Source organism: Triturus cristatus, chromosome 11 (genome assembly GCF_964204655.1).
Source record: "Triturus cristatus chromosome 11, aTriCri1.1, whole genome shotgun sequence".
Lineage (NCBI taxonomy): Eukaryota > Metazoa > Chordata > Amphibia > Caudata > Salamandridae > Triturus > Triturus cristatus.
The window spans coordinates 990,136,359-990,158,533 of record NC_140594.1 but is presented as its reverse complement, the minus strand read 5'-3'; the positions used below and the strand labels follow the sequence as shown (position 1 = coordinate 990,158,533).

At 47.4% G+C, this 22,175-nt stretch overlaps 1 protein-coding gene and 1 long non-coding RNA gene across 3 annotated transcripts in view; one reads left to right on the top strand and one right to left on the bottom strand.

Annotated features, from left to right (window-relative positions):
• Positions 1 to 22,175, top strand: part of LOC146785792 (von Willebrand factor A domain-containing protein 5A-like) — a 541,765-nt gene that overhangs the window by 253,534 nt on the left and 266,056 nt on the right. The window contains exon 16 of the mRNA XM_085635057.1: positions 20,270 to 20,311. Coding sequence (XP_085491183.1) covers positions 20,270 to 20,311 — 42 coding nt within the window. The remainder of the gene's footprint in view (positions 1 to 20,269; positions 20,312 to 22,175) is intronic.
• LOC146785793 (uncharacterized) overlaps positions 1 to 22,175 on the bottom strand; it is a 258,212-nt gene that overhangs the window by 165,653 nt on the left and 70,384 nt on the right. The window lies entirely within an intron of this gene.

The following is a 22,175-nucleotide window of genomic DNA, read 5'->3' as shown; positions in this document are numbered from 1 at the left end:
TCCGGACATCCTGACCTGTGTCCATAACTTTCAACTAAAGGAGCGTATCCTACGAGAGGCTTGAGCTAAACATCCTCTTGAGTACCGCTCTTTCCGGCCCCTCCTATTTCAGGACTTGGCGACCTCCACTCTGCAGAAAAGGTGGGAGTTCCGGCCTGTCACTGAATTTCTCCGCTCCAGCAGGGTTCCCTACACTTGGGGACACCCATTTCAGATTATTTTCAAGTGGGATGGCAAGCTGAGACAGGTGCGCTCTCTCCAGGAGGCGATGTCCACCCTCCACCTGCCAGGTACAGATGGCACCCCCTCGGAGAAGGCAGCGTCTCCAGGCCCACGCAAAAACACAGTGAAATGGCAGGGAGTGGGGAGGTCCCCCTCTCATATCCACCCGGATTGAGAGGCCATGGCGGAGGAACGCAGGGCTGTCCTGAACTCACTGACCATGGACTACCATACGGCTGACTGAACTACTGGGGCTTTTATATATTTGTTTAGCCTGCCACCGGGATCTGTATTGCCTTAATGCCCTGGGTCTGGGGCACGTGTGGGCGGCGGGTGGTTCATGCAGTCCGTCTTACGTTCTCCCATGGGGCTGCTTGCCCAGGACAATGGTACACCTTCACTGTTTTCGTTAACTGTTCTACATTTGGGGTTGATTTGTTGGGACTCCCTTCCTTCCTTTTCACACTCCTGCTGTGGGCTCTCTGACGGCATGGGCTTCATCTTCCACATCCAGGCACGGGTGGGGGGGGCACGGGCCCTATGGCAGCTCTATGGTTTCCCTGGGGATAACTAATAATAAAGTAGTATCCTTGAACGTCAAGGGGCTCAACAACCCCATCAAGTGGAGAGCCATCTTGTCCTATTTGGAGGGCTCAGACGCTCACATCTGTCTTCTGCAAGAGACACATCTCTTACCCACGGACACACACCAACTGCACTCTAGGGTCTTCCCCCACCAAGTTTTTTCCTCTTGAGCCACAAGACAGCGGGAGTAGCCATTCTGGTCTCCAGTAAATTCCCTGGCTGCATAGGTGACAAACAGGCGGAGATAAAGGGCCGGCTGTTGGCATACTCCTTTACGCTGGGCACCTCTTGCTTCACAGTCGCCATTGTCTATGTCCCAAACGAGGGCCAGGAGGGGCTCCTGAGGAACACAGTACATGACCTAGCCGGCTTGCCGGAGAGGTCGCTTATATTAGGAGGGGACTTTAATGTGGCTTTTGAAGACTCACTTGATAGATCAGTACAGAGGTGGGGCCAGACCGGGGCACTGTCCGCCTCAGGGAAACGTTTGGTAGATGAAGCGGGCCTCACAGACACCTGGCGGCTTTGACACCCGCGCTCCATGGAATACACATTTTACTCACACCCTCAAGTCCTATGCTCGGATTGATTATATACTCACATCAGACACACTGACTCAGCGACTGCAAACAGCCGACATATCCCTGTGCCCATTATCAGACCACTCTGCAGTACAGATCATGCTGACCTTTCACACCGATTGCTCCTCCCGTAGATTCTGGCGCTTACGTGAAACCATGCTTCAGCGCCCCACTGTGGTCCAACAGGTTGAATCTTGTATTGCCACTTATCTTACTCTGAACGACACCCCTGCAATACAGGCGACGACCCTCTGGGAGGCTTTGAAAGCTGTTGTTCGGTGGAATTTTTGGGTATCGCAGCCACAGATAACAAAACTCGGCGTGATAAGAGGGAGCAACTCAGTAGGGAAGTGGCAGAGCTGGAACGCATTCACCACTGGACGGGAGCTCCTCGAGTTTGGGGGCACCTCAAGGCAGCCCAAGCACAGTTGGCAGGCCTTGATGTAGACAGGGTAGAGTACGCAGCCCTTCGTTTGAAGCACACGTTCAACGTGGGTGGAGATAGATGCGGTAGGTTTTGGGCCACTAAACTACGGGTGCAGAGGCAGCTGTCCCGTATCACTGGGATTTTGGTTCGGCAGGGTCAGGTCCTTGATACCGACCATTGCGGACGCATTTCGCTCCTTTTACAAGGACCTATACGTGGCGCATTCATTGCCAGCAGATGGTCCGTCACAATACCTTGAGGGGGCTGTGACAGCGAAACTCGCACATCACCATGCAGATGAGCTTGACGCCCCCATTAGACTTGAGGAAGTCATCGCAGCCATCTCTCGCTTGCAGCTCCACAAATCCCCGGGACCGGATTGCTTTACTTCTGTTTTTACAAGAAATTTTGCCCAGTCCTGGCTCCCATCCTGGTTTGTCTCTTCAAGTCCATAGGACCGGAGGCGACGCTGAAGAACCAGAACCTTATGGGCCTGGCGGCGCAGGGTACGCCTTAATCTCCTGGGTTCACCTGCTTAATCTAACAGAGACGCGGGGACACTCTGTAGGCGTAAAAGATCAGATTTATTAGCTGCAGCTAGTACAGTTGTCCCAGAAGTACACACGGTATGTTCTCAGGAGACTGCCACTTCACTCCGTGGCGCACAATCTTTTATAGTACATAGATGACATACAGATTAACCAGAAACACACCCAATACATACATAGTGAACCAATAAGGAAAGTTCGAAAACAAGACATAGCAAATAGAAAGAGTTTGAAAACAAGATATCGAGTAACCCGAAGAAGCCTCTCCTCCAACTGTGTTTGTCACCCCTCCCCACAGGTTAATTCATTAACGTGTCTGCAACTGACTTGCAGGTGGCAAGGTACATTTGTGTGTTTTGGAGGACAGTTGTGAAATAAGAGAATACGAGCAGAGAACAGCGAAGGCCAGAAGATAAGATAAAGTCAGAAGAGAATAGTGTGAACCAACAGATAGTTGAGACAGGGATTAGGAAAACCAGACGGGGATTAGTGGACTCGGCCAGTCCCTGACACCAGTTTCGTAAACAGAGGCAAAAGGCTATTTTGACACGATACTGCAGAAAAAGCAGAAAAGACTTCGTTCGCCGTGCTGCCTGAGTGAGGGCAACACAAAATGGCGGCTCAATACGATCGAGATCGAAAATCGAATTTCCTCAGACCCTCCTTTTGCCAGAACTCAGGCAATAATACACAGACTCACGTTAGTCTGAGTCGATATCAATGGCCATGAGGTCATCAAGCTGTTGCTGCAACATCATTTTAATATTCTCTGTTCTCTGTGACTTAGGTCTTGGGATGCATACAGTAGCACAAAGACCGCAGATGGCGGGGCCACAGTGCATACAGAGACAACAAGAGAAAATGATGGCCAGAACCATTCCAAGGAATGTTAATACCTTCCAACCCCATTTAGACAGTAGTCCCCAAAACCATCCCAATAACGACCAATCTCCTTCGTCCTGATAAATCGACTCGGAGATCACATGTAATTTAGAGATAGCTTGGTATACTGGCGGAGCATCGTCAGGTATATAAATACAGCAACTAGATCCGATCAATTTACAGACTCCACCACGGTCCGCAAGAACAACATCTAAGGCAATCCGGTTCTGTAATGTCATAAGACGATCCGCCTGTAGTTCTGCTGTGATATTACTCAAAGCTCCTACAGTGATGTCTATAGTAGTCTCTACAACACAAACCAGTTGTCTCATACTTCTGCTGTTTGCCATAGGACCCCAAAAAGGAAGAAATCCTTTGAGGAAGTCTCCTCCCTCTTGTCCTGCTGTGTCTTTGGAATCAATAATTCCTCTGCCATATCTGTTTCTATGATGATTTGAAGATGCAGTGCATGTAGGGGGAAGAAGGAAAGCTATATAGCATGTTCCAGAAAAACCAGTCGGCAACCACGTATAGGCTCTATCGTGGCAGATAAAATACGTGCCCTGAGATGGTACTAGCGGCGGCGAATTCTGAGAGTGGATGTACGTATCGGAACAAAAGCTTTTTCTCTGTTCGGTGTCAGCAGTCTGGCCATTTATTTGCAAACAGAAATTGCCTTGATGAGGTACAGTCCATATTGGTGGAGTTTTCCCTGTTTAACCTTATCACTAAGGCTAGTGATGTAATGAGTGACATTCCAATAAGTATATGCTTTTCTCTCATCAACAGAAATGTTACTATTCTCCATGATTTTAGCCATAGCTACAATTCCCTTTATCAAAGAACTATGACTAAAATCTGGTCCACCAATATCTGAACTGACAGGTCATCTAAATCGGCTCTGATGTGCATTAGAGAATATTACAAAATAAGCCCAAGCGGAACCTTCATAAGAGAACGGAAGGACTAAATATGGCATCCCTTTATCTGTGGTATGAGGCATAGGTCCACATACCCAACAGTCGGTTGTATTGATTACTAATTGGTGCTGGTGCAATAACTGAACAAATGAATTATTGTAATATTTGGTTCTTCTAATGAGTTCATGTTGAGGAAGTGTATGGAATAGATGTGGAGAGATAGTAGAATAAGAAGGCAAAGAGATAGAAGTAGGGACAACTTTTTGCTGCATAGCATGAACAATCCAACCTATACACGGCAATAAAATACACAATAATATAAAAACACATAACGTTACACCACAACGACTGTACATTAGTTTACAATATTTTTCTCTCATTTTGTCCTTTTTCTCTCTTTCTCCTAATGTAGTCTCCATCTTCTAAGTGGATGCTCACGGCAATCTTCCTCAATCACTTGGTTATGATTATCTGCCGTCCTATGACACTGCACGTCCTGCAGACCTATTGCCACTACTCAGGTCACAACCAAGACTCCTACCGTGACCCTGCAACCGGGATAGAAACTACATGGAAGAGAGAATCTCAAATTTTCTTCTTTAGTCTAGGTCTCAAATTGTACTTGTTTTTATCAGGTACAGTCTGATCCTGAAACAGTGTTCGTGGATTCGTGGTATTTAATCGAAGATGTGGCGGTACAGCTTCTTGGAGAATGTCGTTGTCGTCTTCTTTTTCCGACAGAGTTCCATTCAGACGTGCATCATTGAAGGGTATGAATCGTGGAACCTTTTCGCTTTCAGAGTCACTTATACCCTTACGGACCCACTGATCAAAGGGCAAAGGCAAAGGCACCTTCTTGCAGTGCACGCCGTGTATCCAGTTCTTCTTTCCTTCAACCTTTACTGCTGTACGCGTCGTCAAGAGGACCTGTCGAGGCTCTTTCCAACGAGGCTCCAAATTCTTTGTCCTTTGCAAATTTTTCACGCAGACCCAGTCACCTGGTTGGATGGAATGACCTGGGTCTGTGAAGGCCTCTGGCAAAGCGTTCTGAACCTGTTGATGGAGAACATGCAATTTAGTTGTGAGGTTGTGCAAATAATCAATCAGCATTGGGTATTGTATGTCGGAATACTTTTTAGGGCGAGGGACTCCCCATACATTAGCTGGGCGTCCGAAAACCACCTCATAAGGGCTAAGACCCAAACGAGAATGCACAGCTGTTCTGGTGGATAGGAGAGTCAAAGGTACAGCATCGGGCCAATTAAGACCTGTACTGGCTTGTACTTTAGCAAGCTTGAGTTTCAGAGTACCATTATAGCATCTACTAGACCCGCTGACTGTGGATGGTTTTCCGCATGGAACTTCTGCTTGATACCAAGGCCTGCACAAACTTTTTTCATGACTTGGCCCACAAATTCACTCCCATTGTCACTCCAGACAATGTGCGGCAAACCAAACCTAGGGAAGAACTCTTTTAGAAGTACTTTGGCAGTGGATAAAGCAGTGTTGTCTTTCAGAGGGTAAGCCTCTATCCATCTAGAAAAGGGACATACCACCACTAGAACATATTTGAGATTGTTGCATCGCTCCATGTGAATGTAGTCGATTTGCAACACCTCAAATGGATAGGTCGGAGGAGCAAAATGACCTGCCGGAGTTGGGGTTCCCTTTCCCGGATTGTACATTAAGCAAATAATACAATGCTTCACTACATTATCTGCACACTTCGGGATTCCTTCGTTCTGCCACACTGGAGCCAGAAGCTTGCATATTCCTTTCGCACTTAGGTGGGCTGGACCATGCGCCATAGTAACTACAGGTAGTACATAGGCGTCTGGTAACAGCCAACGCTGGTGTTGTGACAATTCTACCCAACATCCCATCTCATCTAACATTCCTGTACTTTCTTTCCACTTTCTCAACTCTTTCTCGGTAGCCTCTTCTTGAATCGATTTCACACTTTCTATTGTATCCTCATACATTCCTCTTTCTCTGACCCAATTCGCAGGGCCCGCAACATACATGCAACTTGTAGCATCTCTGGCTGTCCTTTTCGCTACCTCATCCGCAAATGCATTCCCACGACCAACATCGTCAGTAATCTTCTTATGCGCACTACACTTCACAATTGCTATCTGGGTAGGCAAAGCAAGTGACTCAAGAAGATCAGTCACCAACTGACCATGCTGTATCTTAGTGCCATGGGAGGTAAGAAATCCCCTTTCTTTCCACAGACGCCCAAAATTAAACGCCACACCAAACGCGTACTGGCTATCGGTATATACGTTCACTCTCTTTCCTTTAGATAACACACATGCTCTGGTCAAAGCTATCAATTCTGCTGCTTGAGCTGAATTATGTCTGATGCGTGCTGTCTCTACGACTGTATGCAAAGTAGTAACAGCATAGGCTGAAGTTGTCTCTCCACAAGCAAGCTTGAAAAAATAACTATCCACCCATAGGATTCCATCCGGATTCACTAGTGGCGTATCTGTCAAGTCAATTCTATTCTTTTGTCTCTTCCTCAGTACGGAGGAAACAATCATGTTGTTCTTGAACACCTTTCTCTTCTGGAAGAGGCAACAAAGTAGCTGGATTTAAAGTGTTACATCGTTTGATGTGCACGTGACTAGCCAAGAGCGTCAGCTCATATCCAGACAGACGAGCACTTGTAAGATGCTGCGTTTTCGTCCTATTTAGCAAGGTATCCACTGCATGTGGTACCATAACAATGAGAGTATTATCTAGCACCATTCCAGCCGACTGACGAATAGAAATTGCAGCTGCTGCTGTCGCTTTAAGACAACTAGGCAATGCCTTAGCTACTGGATCTAACGTTGCCGAAAAATAGGCACATGGTCGCTGTTTGTCTCCAAATCGTTGCGTTAAGACTGACAACGCACAACCCTCTCTTTCATGGACATAGAGCGTGAAGGGCTTATTGTAATCAGGAGTACCTAACACAGGAGCAGAGCACAGAGCAGCATGTAAGTCAGAAAAATTCCTCTGACATTCGTCAGTCCACGGAAGGGGCTGAGGTGTATCTTTCAAAGTGAGTGCCAACAAAGGTTTGGCCAACAAAGAAAGGTTTGGAATCCACTGCCTACAATAAGAAGTAATGCCCAGAAAGGCACGCACCTCTCTTTGTGTAGATGGCACAGACATTCGCGCAATCGCTTGGATACGTTCTGGGGTTAATCGCCTTCCCTCCTTTGATAAGAGATGACCCAAGTAGGTAACCTCTCGTCGAACATATTGTAGCTTTGAAGGTGAAACCCTATGATTAAAGATCAGGCAAGTGACACAACAATGCAACAGTCGCATTCTTACATATATCCTCTGAATCAGCAGCGATTAACAAGTCGTCCATGTACTGAATAAGAGTAGCACCAGACGGCAAAAGAAAAGCATCAAGATGACATTTCAGAGCTTGACTGTAAATAGAGGGACCCTCACAATAGCCTTGGGGTGCGCGCTTGAACCGGAAGCTTCGGCCTCCAAGAGAGAAGCCAAAAATATCCCTACTCTCTTCAGCAATGGGAATACTAAAGAAAGCATTTTTCAGATCGATAACAGAAAACCAAGCCGCTGTAAAAGGTATCATCGTCAACAGAGCAGTGATATCTGGGACAACAGGAAACTGCGGTACAACAATTTTGTTTACCTCCCGAAGATCAATTACAAAGCGATAAACAGGAGGCTGAGAAGGATCAGTGCGTTTAAGAACAGGAAGAATAGGACTATTACATATGTTTCCTCTCGTTTCCTCAACCACATCCTTCTGAATCAAATCATGAATGATTTCCAAAAGCGCTCTTTCACCTTCAGTGGAAATTCTATATTGAGGAACGCGTGGCAATTCAGCATTGGGCTTGAGAGTAACAACATAAGGTGGGATCTCAAGACAGCCAACATCATTTGGACCCGTAGCCCAAAGCGTTGCAGGAAGAGAGAGCAATTCAGGTGGAAATTGATCTTTAGACAAATACATTGGAGAAGTCAATTTCTGTCCTAAAGTAAGATGTACACCAGAAGGAGAACAATATATCGTGGCATGCATTCTTTTCAATAAATCCAAGCCCAACAGATTCTCGCCGCAACCATTCGTCAAAAGAAGCAGAGCCTCCAAATCATAAGGGCCAATTGAAATAGGCAGAGGGCAAGAGACCGGATTACGAACTGGGGCGCCAGAAAATCCTACAGATACATTCGTTAAGCCAGACAAAGGTGCCCCAGGGAGTTTAGAATGAATGATAGAACTTCTCATCGCACCAGTATCTAAAAGAAATGGCTCTGAAACACCCATTGTAGTGACATTAACATAAGGTCCATTCTGATCTACTGGAATCGACACAACTCCCTTACTTTGTCCATGGCTGTCCTAGTTAGCATGAAGACTTTCATTTTCGCCTTCAATATAATGATCATCATTGTAGTACTGTGTAGACCGAGCATTTTGCTGATCAAAGTAGTTCACGGAATTTGGAGGAGGAAGGGAACGCTGTTCTTGGGTCAACACACCTCGACCTCTACCTCTGTTTGCTGACTGGAGGCCACCACGACCTCGTGGAGCAGATAGTGCTCCATTGTGCTGTAATAAAACCGGACAACTATTCTTAAAATGACCTTCCTCCCTACAATAGGCACATTGATTAGGACCTAACAAAGGTCGCGGAATATACGGCTCAGGCTTTTGATACACCCTCTGAAACTGTGGTGGCTGAGCATAACGAGGAGGATAAGCCTGTTGCAAAAGAACCTTAGTTTTCAATTCTTTAGTCTTTTTCTCTTGCTTTTCTTTTTCTTCTTTATCCCTGTTCTCGTAATATTGAGCAGTAGCCAATATCTGGGCAGAAGAAGAAACAGCCCATGAACTCTCGGAGTCTTTCAACTTGTGTGACAGCTCGAGAAGCAAATTAAATACGAACTTATCTACAAATAATCGCTGTCCACCCTCTGTAGTCATATCTTGACCACTGTGATCGATAAACGTCTACTCAAAACGAGTGAAGAAATCGGAGACACTCTCATCTTTCTTCTGTTTACACACAGCTAGTTTATCCCAATTGACTCTCAAGGCAGGCATCATCGTTTTCATTAATGTAATAATCCTACCAGGGAGTTCTGAAATCAAAGCATCAGGCCACTTGAGCTGTATCCGCGGCAATTATAGCGGCCCAATCACCACCTAATGCTTGAACGTGATCCTCTCCACGAATCCTAGCCCATAACGCTTGTGGGACTACATTTCCCATCAACATATCAATATCGGCTAGATTCATAATACAGGCATCAACAGTCTGTGACAATTCTTTATAATAACCCGCAGGGTTCTTACGAGGATCCGGTAGAGACTGTTTAAGAGCCAAAACTTCAGATCTCTTCCAGGGGCAATGTACCCATATACGCTGGAAGTGAACAGCTGGATTAATACCCTGAGCTGCAACCGCTTCCTTCCACACTGGAGGAACCTCTCTCATTGGATAATTTTTCAGTGTCAGCCTAACCGAAGGATCAGAGTCAAGAAAAGTCTGAGAGGACAATAAGGATCTAAAGGTAACAAGTGTCCTTACAGCGTTCTCAACGTTAGAACCCACAATGAGTCCTTTATCAAAGTCAGCCTGAACATCTAATAGACCCTGAGGAACCAAACCCAAATCCATATCCTCCCATTCTTTAACGAGAGTGTCACACATAACTTTAAAAACATATCTCTGCGTGGGCGCATTCCATTGTGAAAAGGTGGACATAATATCGGGCACACTATATTGGGGACCCCTCTCGATCCATTTGCGAGCGAGAGAGTCCAACCTTTCTCGTTCTTTGGAAGCTGGGAACTGACTACGAGACTGTCTTCGAGAAAAAGCCGGAGACACATTTAAAGCCTCAAAGAAAGGAGATAAAAGACCAGAGACAGTGTCTGTGAGTCGTTTACGCACAGACGGAGAATTGGACATAAGGAATGGGGACAAGGTATTATGCGAATTAACAGAAGGGGAACCAGTAATTACCGGAGGAGTAGAAGGCAAAGGAGATCGAAGTTCAGGAGATGAGTGCAAAGGAGTTGAAGGCAAAGCTGGTAGGGGCGGCAATACTGGAAGGGGCAAATGTGGAAGAGCCGGAGCAGGCGGAGGTGCAACTGGCGGTTGAACAGGCTGTAACAACGGGGATGCATTAGCACCTTGTACATAGGGCGGAGGCAATCTCAATAAGTGGGACATCAAGGGATCTTCCTCCAAGTCCTTTCTTTTATCGGGAGGGGAAGCAGGCAACACCGGATAGCATTTATCTATCGCCATACAATGCTGTCTCTCTGAAATTTCCATCGCATTATCAACTTCATCATCTTTAAACTGCTGAGCAGCCTGTATGATCGTCATACCCTGTGCTTTCCTATATCGTTTTGCTTGCTTAATTTCTCTCTGTTTGGCTTCCTTACGCCAAAGGCGGAAAGAGTCAAACATTGCCGGCCAGGCTTTTCTTTTAAATAAAATTGCTTCCAAATTATCTAATATATCAGGCTCAAAACTCCCATTCTCTGGCCAATTTAAAACACCATCGTTCTTCGTGTATCGGATCCATGCCTCGTTAAAGGCAATGGGGCCAATACCATGTTTAGAATAGAGCTCATAAGTGGGAGTTCCAACTGAAGGAATCGGACAAGAGTCCTCCAGCCGGGAATCCCTATCACAACCAAAACAACAAAGAGAGACGCAGCGCAAACTCACCAGGGGGAACGGCAGACTCGGCGAGAACCGGACCACAAGCCCCAGGAGCCTGAGGGGCAGCGCCAGCAACGGCGGTCCCGCCCCTCCTTACTGGGGACTTTAAATTGAACCTCGCATCTCCCGCTCCGCGGGAGACGCAGCGCAAACTCACCAGGGGGAACGGCAGACTCGGCGAGAACCGGACCACAAGCCTCAGGAGCCTGAGGGGCAGCGCCAGCAACGGCGGTCCCGCCCCCTCCTTACTGGGGACTTTAAATTGAACCTCGCGTCTCCCGCTCCGCGGGAGACGCAGCACAAACTCACCAGGGGGAACGGCAGACTCTGCGAGAACCGGACCACAAGCCCCAGGAGCCTGAGGGGCAGCGCCAGCAACGGCGGTCCCGCCCCTTGAGGTCACAAGTAATATCTACAGGCCCTACATCCCGCCTCGCGGGACGCGCGCAGCTATGCGCCGGGCTAAGCCCGGGCAAAGGGCAGGCCGTCTACGGCCGTCTACGGCCGAAGGAGGTCTGGCCGGGCTACCCCCCCAAAAAACATCGCCATGGGTAAGCGCAAACAAGCAGTGACTATGGAGGGGGAAGGGAAGAAAGCGAAGGTTGCCAGAAAATCGGACTGCATAATTTCTTATTTGTCAACTGCAGTGGGGGTTTTATCTAAAGAAATTGCTAACGCTGAACAGGAACTTGGCCTGGTACCTCCCTCTTTGCCCTGCGAGCCTACTGACTGCGTGGTAGTACCGAGCATACCTCTGGAACCTGTGGTGGTTGTATCCAATCCACCTATAGTGAGCGTCCCTGTTAATTCTACCCAGGTTGTGGCTGTTCAACGGGGGCAACAGGCCCATGGCAACGCAGGGCCTGCAAGGCTCTGTAAGAAGAAGATCGTGAAACGGACTAAAACCCCCAAAGCTCCGCAGCCTACTGAGGGGCCATTAGGGAATCTTTCGGCGGACCTACTAGAAGACATAATCACCTCACGTTTAGAACCATTACTGGTGGGCATTGCTAAAGACATTGTGGAGACTTTGAACGTCTGTGTTGCTGACCTGCTTAACAAATGTACCAAAATTGTTGCCTCCATTAAAGAATTTAGTCTACAACAACTGGGGGTCAGTCAGGCCATGCATAGCTCACATAGGCCAGAGGGGGGTATGGGAGTATCTTCCGGGCTAATGATCCAACCATGTTCAGATGTGAATAGTAGTACCCCAGGAAGGGTGAAGAGTACAGGCCCACCTCCTTCCACTGTGCAGCCGTTATTAGTCAAGCACACCTCTGGTAATATGCCGCGTGCGGCTAGCTATGATGTAGCCCAGCCTTTAGGCCGAAGTGTGAGGCAGGCAAGGGGCTGTTCGGTTACCCTTGACCTTCCCCCGGAAGCGGCCCCATTGGTGGCTGTTTTTGTAGGGGTCCCACCGCTCCATGAGGGAGTGATGGAATCTACTCACGACTTGTTGAGGGCGACTAGATCTTGGTGTACAGCCTCCAGTTGTGGTGGACTGGACATCTCCCCCAATATCATCATGGCGAGAAGGGTGGGGTGGGTCGGGTGGCGGCCGAAGTGGCTTGTGGGTGATTGTGTAATAGTCAACTTTAACAGCCCGGACATTGCAGACAGACTGTTTTGGGATGGGTCAGAGGTAGGGCCAAGGGGAATTAGACCAGTCCCCCTAGGGTTTTTCTACCCACCCCCAACAAAATTGTCACGTGGCATACACAGTCATTCGGATGAAGCTCGTTTTGTTAAAAACACCCTCCCCCCCACCCCCCAGGTCACAATCCTCCTATAGACAGCCTACCATGGTGGGGTGTCAAAGTGCTGGGGAGGCGACAAGGCTTGGAGACTGTCAATTACCCAATAATGTTCCTTTGCCCCATCCCACCAACTTGATTTTGAATAACTACTATACCCCATTGTCAAATTTGGAGGCAAATGATTGACTGACAGTCTCGGCTCAGCCATCTGTACCATGTTACGAAAACCCTGCTAGTTGTAATCTAATTAGTTGGAATGTTGCTGGGATTAGATCCAAGAGAGCGGATGCATCTTGGCTTGATTTCAAAGGTAAACACGACATTATTGCCATGCAGGAATCTTGGGACCCCTCAAGTAATTTTTATCTGGATGGTTACTCTAGCTATGTGGTACCGGCAGTTATGGGAGGGGCGGGTCGAGCGAAAGGGGGCTTAATATTTCTTTTTGCACTACATTTGAAGGGCACATTCACTCGTTTGGCCTCTGGTTCGAATAATCTTCTTTGTGTTGAATGGTCCGTCTCCCATTCCCTGAAAATTCTATTGATTAACTTTTATAATTCTAGGGACTGTGTTGACCTTAATCAACATGTGGCCGCTTTGCAATGCTTCATTTTAGAGTACAGTCAAAAACAAAACACTGGTTTCGAGATCGTCCTCTTGGGCGATTTTAATGTTCATCCGTGTGATGGTGAGTGTCATGCGAGGACCCATGTAGCTCATGAGGGGCCATTAGGTGCTGTGGCCTCTCATTTTGAACACACTAAGCCGGGGGAGGCCCTAGAGGAATTCCTTGCCATTACTAATATTTTTTAGTCTAATTTTACAGAGGTTGGGGGCAGGGCTACTACGTACAAAGGCACTACTTTGGGGTCAGTGATAGATGACATCTTTATGTCCTCTGGCGCTTTAGTAAGGGCAAGAGATTGCAAAGTCGTCCCATCTGCAGTTAGCGACCACAACCCGGTATATTTGGAGTTGGTTATGGGCGAGAGCTTGGGCGATTTGCGCCATGTTTGCCAAAGTGACCTTCCCCTGATCACGAAAGATCAGGGCCGTAGGGTCAAATGGGCCAAGGTGGTCCCTGCAACTTTTCTGGAGGAGATTTGTGCTAAAATTGATGGGCCTTGGGCCACTTGCCTTAATGATAACTCGCCCGCGGCGGAGGTAGTTAGTGCTTTTGATGCAATCTGTGCACAGATCTCCAGGGACCTGACTTCCACCAATACCCGCAGAAGTAGTAATCCCTCAAGATGGTTTGACGGAAGCTGCTCTAGGGCCCATAGGATCCTGCACCAGGCGCTAAAAAGTAGTCCTAGGGACAAGGGGGCAATTGCAGTAGCGAGAGGGGATTACAAAGAGGCTATTGCCAAACGGAAAAAGGCAATAAAATCAGAGGCTTGGGACAATCTTCTATCTATCGATGTCCTTCGGGACAGCGGTAAGTTCTGGGCAACATTTAATTACCCTTTTTTCTCGGGCATCGAGGGCACTGACCTGGATTGTGTAATCCCGGATGAGCAATGGTTTGATCATTTTAGCAACATGTATGGTGCGGGAGGTTCAAGCCCCTTAAGCAGCAGCACCTTTTTAGAACCCCATTCTTTGCCTTGCTTATCTTTCGATCTCCTGGATGTGGAGAGAGCCATAAAGGATTCTGCTAGAAATAAGGCGCCGGGCCCTGACGGTGTGCCGGCAGACCTATATGGCTCCTCCCCTAATTTATGGGCAAGGATTCTAACAAACGTTTTTAATGTTGTTTCTGGTTACAGGTTCCCCGCATCGTGGGCTACGGCGGTAATCATTCGAATTTTCAAAAAGGGTCAGCGTGGAGACCCTTCTTGCAATAGACCCATCTCCCTGCTAGACTCTGCAGTGAAGATCTTGGGCAGGGTCTTACTCCTTAAACTTAGGGATGCCTTAGACAGTCGAGGTATTTTGTCTAATCTGCAATATGGGTTTAGAGCTAATAGGGGGACTTTGGATCAATGTCTAAATCTCCAGCTTTTAATCAGTAAATATACAGTGGCGAAGGACGGGTCCCTTTTTATGGCTTTTATGGACCCGTCCTCTGCCTTCGATCTAGTTAATCGGTCGAAGTTATGGTCTATCATGTTGGAATTAGGTATTGACCCTCCCCTAGTAAGTTTTTTAGCAGCTCTTCATCAGGATCTTCCTGCTTCAGTGAGGGTCACTCAGGACGGGAAACGCACTAAGCACTTTAGGTCAGAGAGAGGGGTGAGGCAGGGGTGTATCCTTGCCCCACTCCTCTTTACCATATATATTAACGGCCTGGAAAGGTCCCTGGGGATCCCGAGGGCGGATGCGCCGCGTGTAGGGGATCTAGTTATTCCGGTTCTCCTATACGCGGACGACGCTGTCCTGTTGGCTCGCACTGGTGTGGGGCTTCAGAGATTGTTGGATGCCTTTGGCGCCTTTATGGCTGCCTTAGACCTTAAGGTAAATATAAAGAAATCTCATTTTATGGTGGTGGGGAAACAGGGCAAAAAGCTAAAATCTAGACCTTTTTTTTGTAATGGGGAAGAGATCACGAGAGTAAAGGTCTTCTGCTATCTGGGCGTCCTCTTTGACGAGAGTGGTACTTGGGGCCCGCAAATCAAGCTCAAAAGCAACTCTGTGGCCAGGTCTACTTCTGCGCTGTTGAGCTTTGCCAAAAGACTGGGGGCAAGACCAATGGAGGCCCTGCTGAAAGTCTATACTTCGAAATGTTTGGCCATCACCACTTATGGTGCGGCACTGTGGGGTTACGTTGCGCAGGACATGATCCAAGTGGTAAAAAATAGATTCTTGAGATACTTGCTCTCAGTCCCCCAATCGACTCCTGTTTTTTCTATTCATTCGGAGGTTGGCTTGGGTTATGTCACGGATAAGCTGAAGATGGCCCCATTGCTGTGTTGGGTTAAAACCTGGCTAAATCAGGAAATCACTCTTAATCATCTGATTCTGAACGACATCCTAGCTCTGGACCATGCTAAAAGAATACCCTGGCTGGAGTACGTCAGAGCGGCTTTCTCCCGTCTTGGGCGTCCTGAGCTCTTTTCATCCCCATCACACATTGTTAAGGCAGATACAGCTTGGATTAAGCAGTCTTTTATTGATAGGGTTAAATTGGATCGCGAAGAGAGGGAACTTTTAAAACCACTTGTTAGAGCGCATTTTATGCTCCTCTTATCTCCCTCGTTGGAACCCTATTTAAGCATTGTTTCTAATCCACACCACAGATTTTTATTGCTGAGATTTAGATTTAATCTGATTCAGTATTCACTGGGTTTTTATCCGTTTTGGGGTAAACCTGAATATAGCAAGCCATGCCACTGTGATAATTTTTCATTTCAAGACACATTGCACTTTGCGAGTTTTACTTTGCAAGCCGAAAAAAATATTTGCTCCCAATTTTGAAGGAAGCCGGCTTCGTACAAGTCAGACCTGCCTTGTTATTCCTCCAGCAGCTGAGCAGTACTCGCATTATATTTAGTGTGGCAAATTTCCTGGCGGCAGCCGTGCGCTGCAAATCAAGAATTCTTCCCAATTTGTGCAATCTTTGATTGATTTTTTTGTGTATGTTTTTAGGTATGGCATTTTTAACTCTGTGGATATGCTGTAAATATTGTTGGTATACCTCATGTTTTTTGATTGCTTTTTAATTATTGTATGAAATTTGTACTTTTATGATTTTAATTAATCGAATAAAGTGTTTTTTTGACTGACTAACAAAGTTTCCTAAACTTACTCAGACCAGGCATCGTTATTTCACTGGACTGTTCACAAACATCAAGGGGGTTAAATCAATTAACACAGCACAAATGTACTCACCCCTCGGCTTCGGCTTTTGCAATAGCCGAATCAAAGACCCAAAGAACCAAAGACCAAACAAAATTGTGGGAGCGACCCATCAATACTTAACTAAGATGTCTTCTTACACCAACAGAGGCCCGTCTATCGTCTCGCCTTACCATACATCACCAAAAGAGGGCCAAAGCAGGGCAGCAGTCAGGGCAGCAGTCGTCAGCAGCCGTCAGGAAGGAGTAACCACGCTGCAAAAGACCTTCGGACCACTTCGACATACAGGGGTCACTTGACGTGGTACGCGATTCCTCCAGAATTTTCTTGCGGGGTTCCTCACGACCTTCAGGCAGAACCGCTACCTCTGAAGCTGCCCCACGTTGGGCGTCAGTTGAAGAACCAGAACCTTATGGTCCTGGCGGTGCAGGGTAAGCCTTAATCTCCTGGGTTCACCTGCTTAATCTAACAGAGACACGGGGACACTCTGTAGGCGTATATGATCAGATTTATTAGCTGCAGCTAGTACAGTTGTCCCAGAAGTACACACGGTATGTTCTCAGGAGACTGCCACTTCACTCCATGGCGCACAATCTTTTATAGTACATAGATGACATACAGATTAACCAGAAACACACCCAATACATACATAGTGAACCAATAAGGAAAGTTCGAAAACAAGACATAGCCAATAGAAGGAGTTTGAAAACAAGATATCGAGTAACCCGAAGAAGCCTCTCCTCCAACTATGTTTGTCACCCCTCCCCACAGGTTAATTCATTAACGTGTCTGCAACTGACTTGCAGGTGGCTAGATACATTTGTGTGTTTTGGAGGACACATGTGAAATGAGAGAATACGAGCAGAGAACAGCGAAGGCCAGAAGATAAGATAAAGTCAGAAGAGAATAGTGTGAACCAACAGATAGTTGAGACAGGGATTAGGAAAACCAGACGGGGATTAGTGGACTCGGCCAGTCCCTGACACCAGTTTCGTAAACAGAGGCAGAAGGCTATTTTGACACGATACTGCAGAAAAAGCAGAAAAGACTTTGTTCGCCGTGCTGCCTGAGTGAGGGCAACACAAAAAACCGGCTCAATACGATCGAGATCGAAAATCGAATTTCCTCAATGCTACCCTCCACCATGCTGGAGGCCTTGATTACAGTCATACCCAAGCCCAAAAAAGATAGCTGTTTCTGCGCCTCATTCCGCCCCATCTCGCTCCTCAACTTCGACCTACATTTTTTTTACCAGAATCCTGGACCGGAGGCTCTCTTCTCATCTCCCCGGACTGATAGACCCCGACCAGTCTGGATTCGTGCCCGGCCGCCAGTGGTCGGACAAAACTAAACGGCTTCTCCACCTAGTGGATTCATCAGAACGATTCCCGGCGGAGCGTGTGATCTTCTCGGTCGATGCTGAGAAGGCGTTTAACAGGGTCCATTGGCCCTATCTCCGGGCCACCCTATCTCACTTCGGTCTCCCAGACCGGTTTATCTAATGGGTGTTTTGCAGCTATGCAAACCCTGTCGCTATGGTACGAGTGAATGGAACTACCTCGAACGCCTTTCCTATCCGCTAGGGGAAGCGGCAGGGCTGCCCTCTGTCGCCGCTCCTTTTTGCTCTGTATATGGAGCCCATGGCCCAGAGGGTATGCTCAGACCCTGTCATTAGTGGCGCGCAGTTCGGCGGCACGGAGCACAAGCTAAGCCTTTATGTGGACAATGTGGTGGTCACTCTGGAGCGACCTAGGGAGTGCTTCCCGGCCTTGTTGGCAGAGCTTGACAGATTAGCTCTCGCGCTAACACCGGACACACTACAACTTCGGCAGGGCTCTTACCCTGTCCAATGGGCCCAGGAATCACTCCCTTACTTCGGGATGCACATAATTGCGGCTATTGCCTCCACTAAAACACTTAACTACACTATCCTGCTCCGCGGGTCTGGGAGTCTCTCCGGAAATGGAGGCCCCATGCACTGTCCTGTTTGGGCCTCATTGCAGCAGTAAAAATGGTAATTTTACCCCAAATTCTGTACGCATTCCACACACTACCACTGGTCCCTCCGACTGGGGTTCTTCGCTCCTTACAACGGGACATGGAACGCTTTATCCGGCGGGACCAATGGGCCCGCATGAATAAGGATCTCGCCTACCGCAGTCCTGATGAAGGAAGTCTGGGGATTCCGGACCTAGTGGCCTATTGGCGAGCGGCCCAACTGAGGGCATTGGTTGAATGGTCCCGCCCAGAGTCCGAAAAGCACTGGCTTTTCATGGACAGCTCAATAGCGGTAGATCCCTCTGGGGCGTTCCTTTCCTAACCAGGACCGGGAGACCTTGCATTCTGTATTTCTCGGAGGTGACCTGTCCCATTCTCTTGGCTTGGGATAAAGTTACTACCAACCGGGAATTAACCTCCTTTCCCTCCCCACTCACACCTATAGTACGCAACCCAAATTTCCCACCGGGGTTGGATGAGGCCGGGTTCCGACATTGGAAGGGGGAAGCTAGCCGGTCCATTGGTCACTTTTTCGATCTCGAGGGCCTCAGATCCTTTCCGGATATGCATAGAGACCTGGGCTTACCTGAAACTGAGCTCTATCGGCATCTACAGATCCAGCACTGGGTTCTCCAGGACGCAGTGCGCGCGGGCACGGAGCAGCACCTAACCACCTTTGAAAAATGGCTCCTCACCCGCCACACGGATGCTCGCCTGACCTCGGACCTATATCAATTTGCACACTCTACCTCTGGTGGTGGAAAGGCCCCGGGACAGCTACGGTGGGAGAGGGAACTAGGCAGGGAACTGACGCAGAAGGAATGGTCCACAATCTATTATAGGGCCCGACACACAGCTCGCAACGTGGCTTCTACTGAGACTGACACTAAAGTGGCCTCCTACTGGTATTTAACCCCTGAACGCTTGCACCATGGCAACCCCGCTCGAGATCCCCATTGCTGGAGGGCATGTGGCTCATTAGGCACACTCACCCACCTTCTTTGGGAGTGCCCACTGCTAGGGGACATTTGGCGGCAGACCCTAGATACCATTGATTCCCACTTCAACACTCAAATTCCACGCTTCCCTGCGTATGTCCTCTTGGGCCTTCCAAATGCACTCGCGTTCCCTCTTAAATCCAGGAGGGGTAAACAAATGGCCTTAGCGTTAGGGGCTGCAGTCTAGAACATCCTCATACACTGGGGTACCACGATACCACCGACACGCCTAGCCTGGATCCATAGATTGTGGGGGATATTGGGGAGAGAGAAAATCTTGATCACATTAGCCCACCCGACAGCGTCCTTCCATGACCTCTGGGAACCGTTCCTCACACTTCTAACCTCCGAGTTCACGGAGCGAACTTGCCCCAAATACCTCAGACTCTTATGGCTCGTGGATCCGCCACGCCCATCGCACGACACCAACACCTAATTACCCCTGCTGCTACTGCACCTCCGACACGCACCTGAGATCCATCACACCTGGACCCAGATAACCGAGGAGGAGGAGGGGGGAGGGAGGGGGGGTCTTTCTGTGTTCCTTTTCTTGTTGTCTCTTTAAGCCAGATATACAGATCTACAGCCGGATTGCAATCCGATGAATGTAAGGCACCTACTGGCCTGTTGCACTTGATTTTGAAATACAATAAAAGAAATTTAAACATAAAAGATCTAAAGGGATCAGGACTCTTGATTATAGTACTATTACTTGTGTAGTTCCTGAGCAAACAGAAATCAGTAAAATCAGTGTTAATTTAATTACTGGAACAAATGCAGAATATCAGTGCACTTGTTGTTACTTTTGTTATTTCTTTCTTTTAGTTTTGAGAACCCTTTTTGGAGTAAAAGAGAAAGATAAATCAGGTATGCGAACTTCACATTTAAGGAAAACAATAATTGTAAATAAACTTGAAAAATGATGGTATTGGTGAGATAATGTCATATTTTTGTAATGTTCTATGAAGGTATACCCAATTGAGAAAAGACAAAAAGAAGATGTTTTAACCTAAAGAAGTGATGTGGGGCATTAAGAGAGATCGTGTATGTTATAGTTAAACAAGATCAATGGAGATACGTTTGATGCCAAAATAGTTCTTGCAAGATTACAATTATAATTTTATTTTCTTGATCGGTACAATTACCAGAACATGTAGAAGCAGAATACTGAAGCCCAGAACCACTTCACCTATCAAGAGAGATGTTTTAGACAATCCTATTGGCAAGTCAGTCTGTAGGAATCCAGTGTGTTTCCTTCTGTCTCTCATCCCAATTCCCCCCCTCCCCCGGTAGCTTATCAGGATGGCAGGTGTATTCCATCCTTGCCTTTCTGGTGGATTTCAGAGGGAGTTGGGAAAAAGCAGCATCAAGGAAGAAACAAACCGGAGTACAGGTGGGTGATTTCATGACACCTGGCCTCCCCCATAATCCATCAGTTTTAAGTTGGAATGACAATGTGTTTTTAAGAGTTGTACATTCAAATAAATAAGGGGTCACTTAGCTTTTGTAGAGTGGGCCACCAAAGTGCTGTGGTAAGGGAGATCCTACTTCTGACAATCCCCCTGCAACATGCTTGGCAAGATGTTGCTAAAATTGCTTCCTCCAACACAACAGGAGCACTTTCACAGAAATAAAGTCCTTTATTTAGAGCCAAACCCTGAAACCAAGAATGTTTCTGAAAAATAGAGTAATTAAGTGTTCTTTCCCTACATGAGGGACAGTATGTTTTCCTGCTGCAGATTGCTGTGGTTTGCATGGACATCCTGGGCAGAGAAAATAAGCCTCTGGAGCCCTACTCTAAAAAGTACATGCCTTCCGATTAGGGGTGGAAGGAATTCACCCAGTTTCTCTCTGTGGAATTCTTGTAGTTCCATATAAACTCTGGGTGATTATGTGGAGTTTTACGAGCGGCAGAATTTCATTGTGTCACGCTGCTAGTTCTGATTTTTAGCACTGGAAGCTTGTTCCGCGCTGTAAAATCAGCAGGAATGGCAATACGTGGCAAACCAGAGGGCGCTGCTTCTTTCTGACGCTCGAGTAGATTTTCTACTCCAGTGGCAGCTTTCTCAGCGCAAATGGTAGTGCCCTGCCATGACCGTCCTGCATTGAGAAATCACGCCGCAATTTATCCTAGACCTCAATTTTCTCTCTTGCGCTCACCAACTTAATGTTGGCGAGCTGCGCTCAATGAAAACTCCGGGACACTGCGGTTGGCAAAGTTTTTCTGGAACTCTTCGCTCCAGGCGTAGCACAGAGTGGGCAAAACTCAGTGACCTCGGCGGAGCGGAGTTTAGCGCCCACCCCCACTTCTGATGCGAGGAGGACTGCAGTCATATGGCGGCTGGCCTGATGACAAAATGTTTTCACCTGCTGATCTGGCTGAGATTCCTTCTTCATCAACTAAGCAGTTCCTCCCAACTCTAAATGCAAATGGGGATCTATGAGGGAGGAGGATGGGGCATCCACTGACGTATGGCAGTTGCCCCATTATTAGACTCTGCTGAATAACCCTCTTACTCAATTTCTAAATCAAATAAATTACTGGCTGACGGAGTGTGGATATAAATCTTTCAAATCTTTTATTCAAATTTCATCATATATTGATATTCAAAGAAATACAAACACCACAATCCCCATATTACAACTCATATCAGGGTTAATCATGGCATCGCTAATTTCTGAACCTCACGTCCCTTTCAACCCTGTTCATTAGTCCATAGAACTTTTTCAG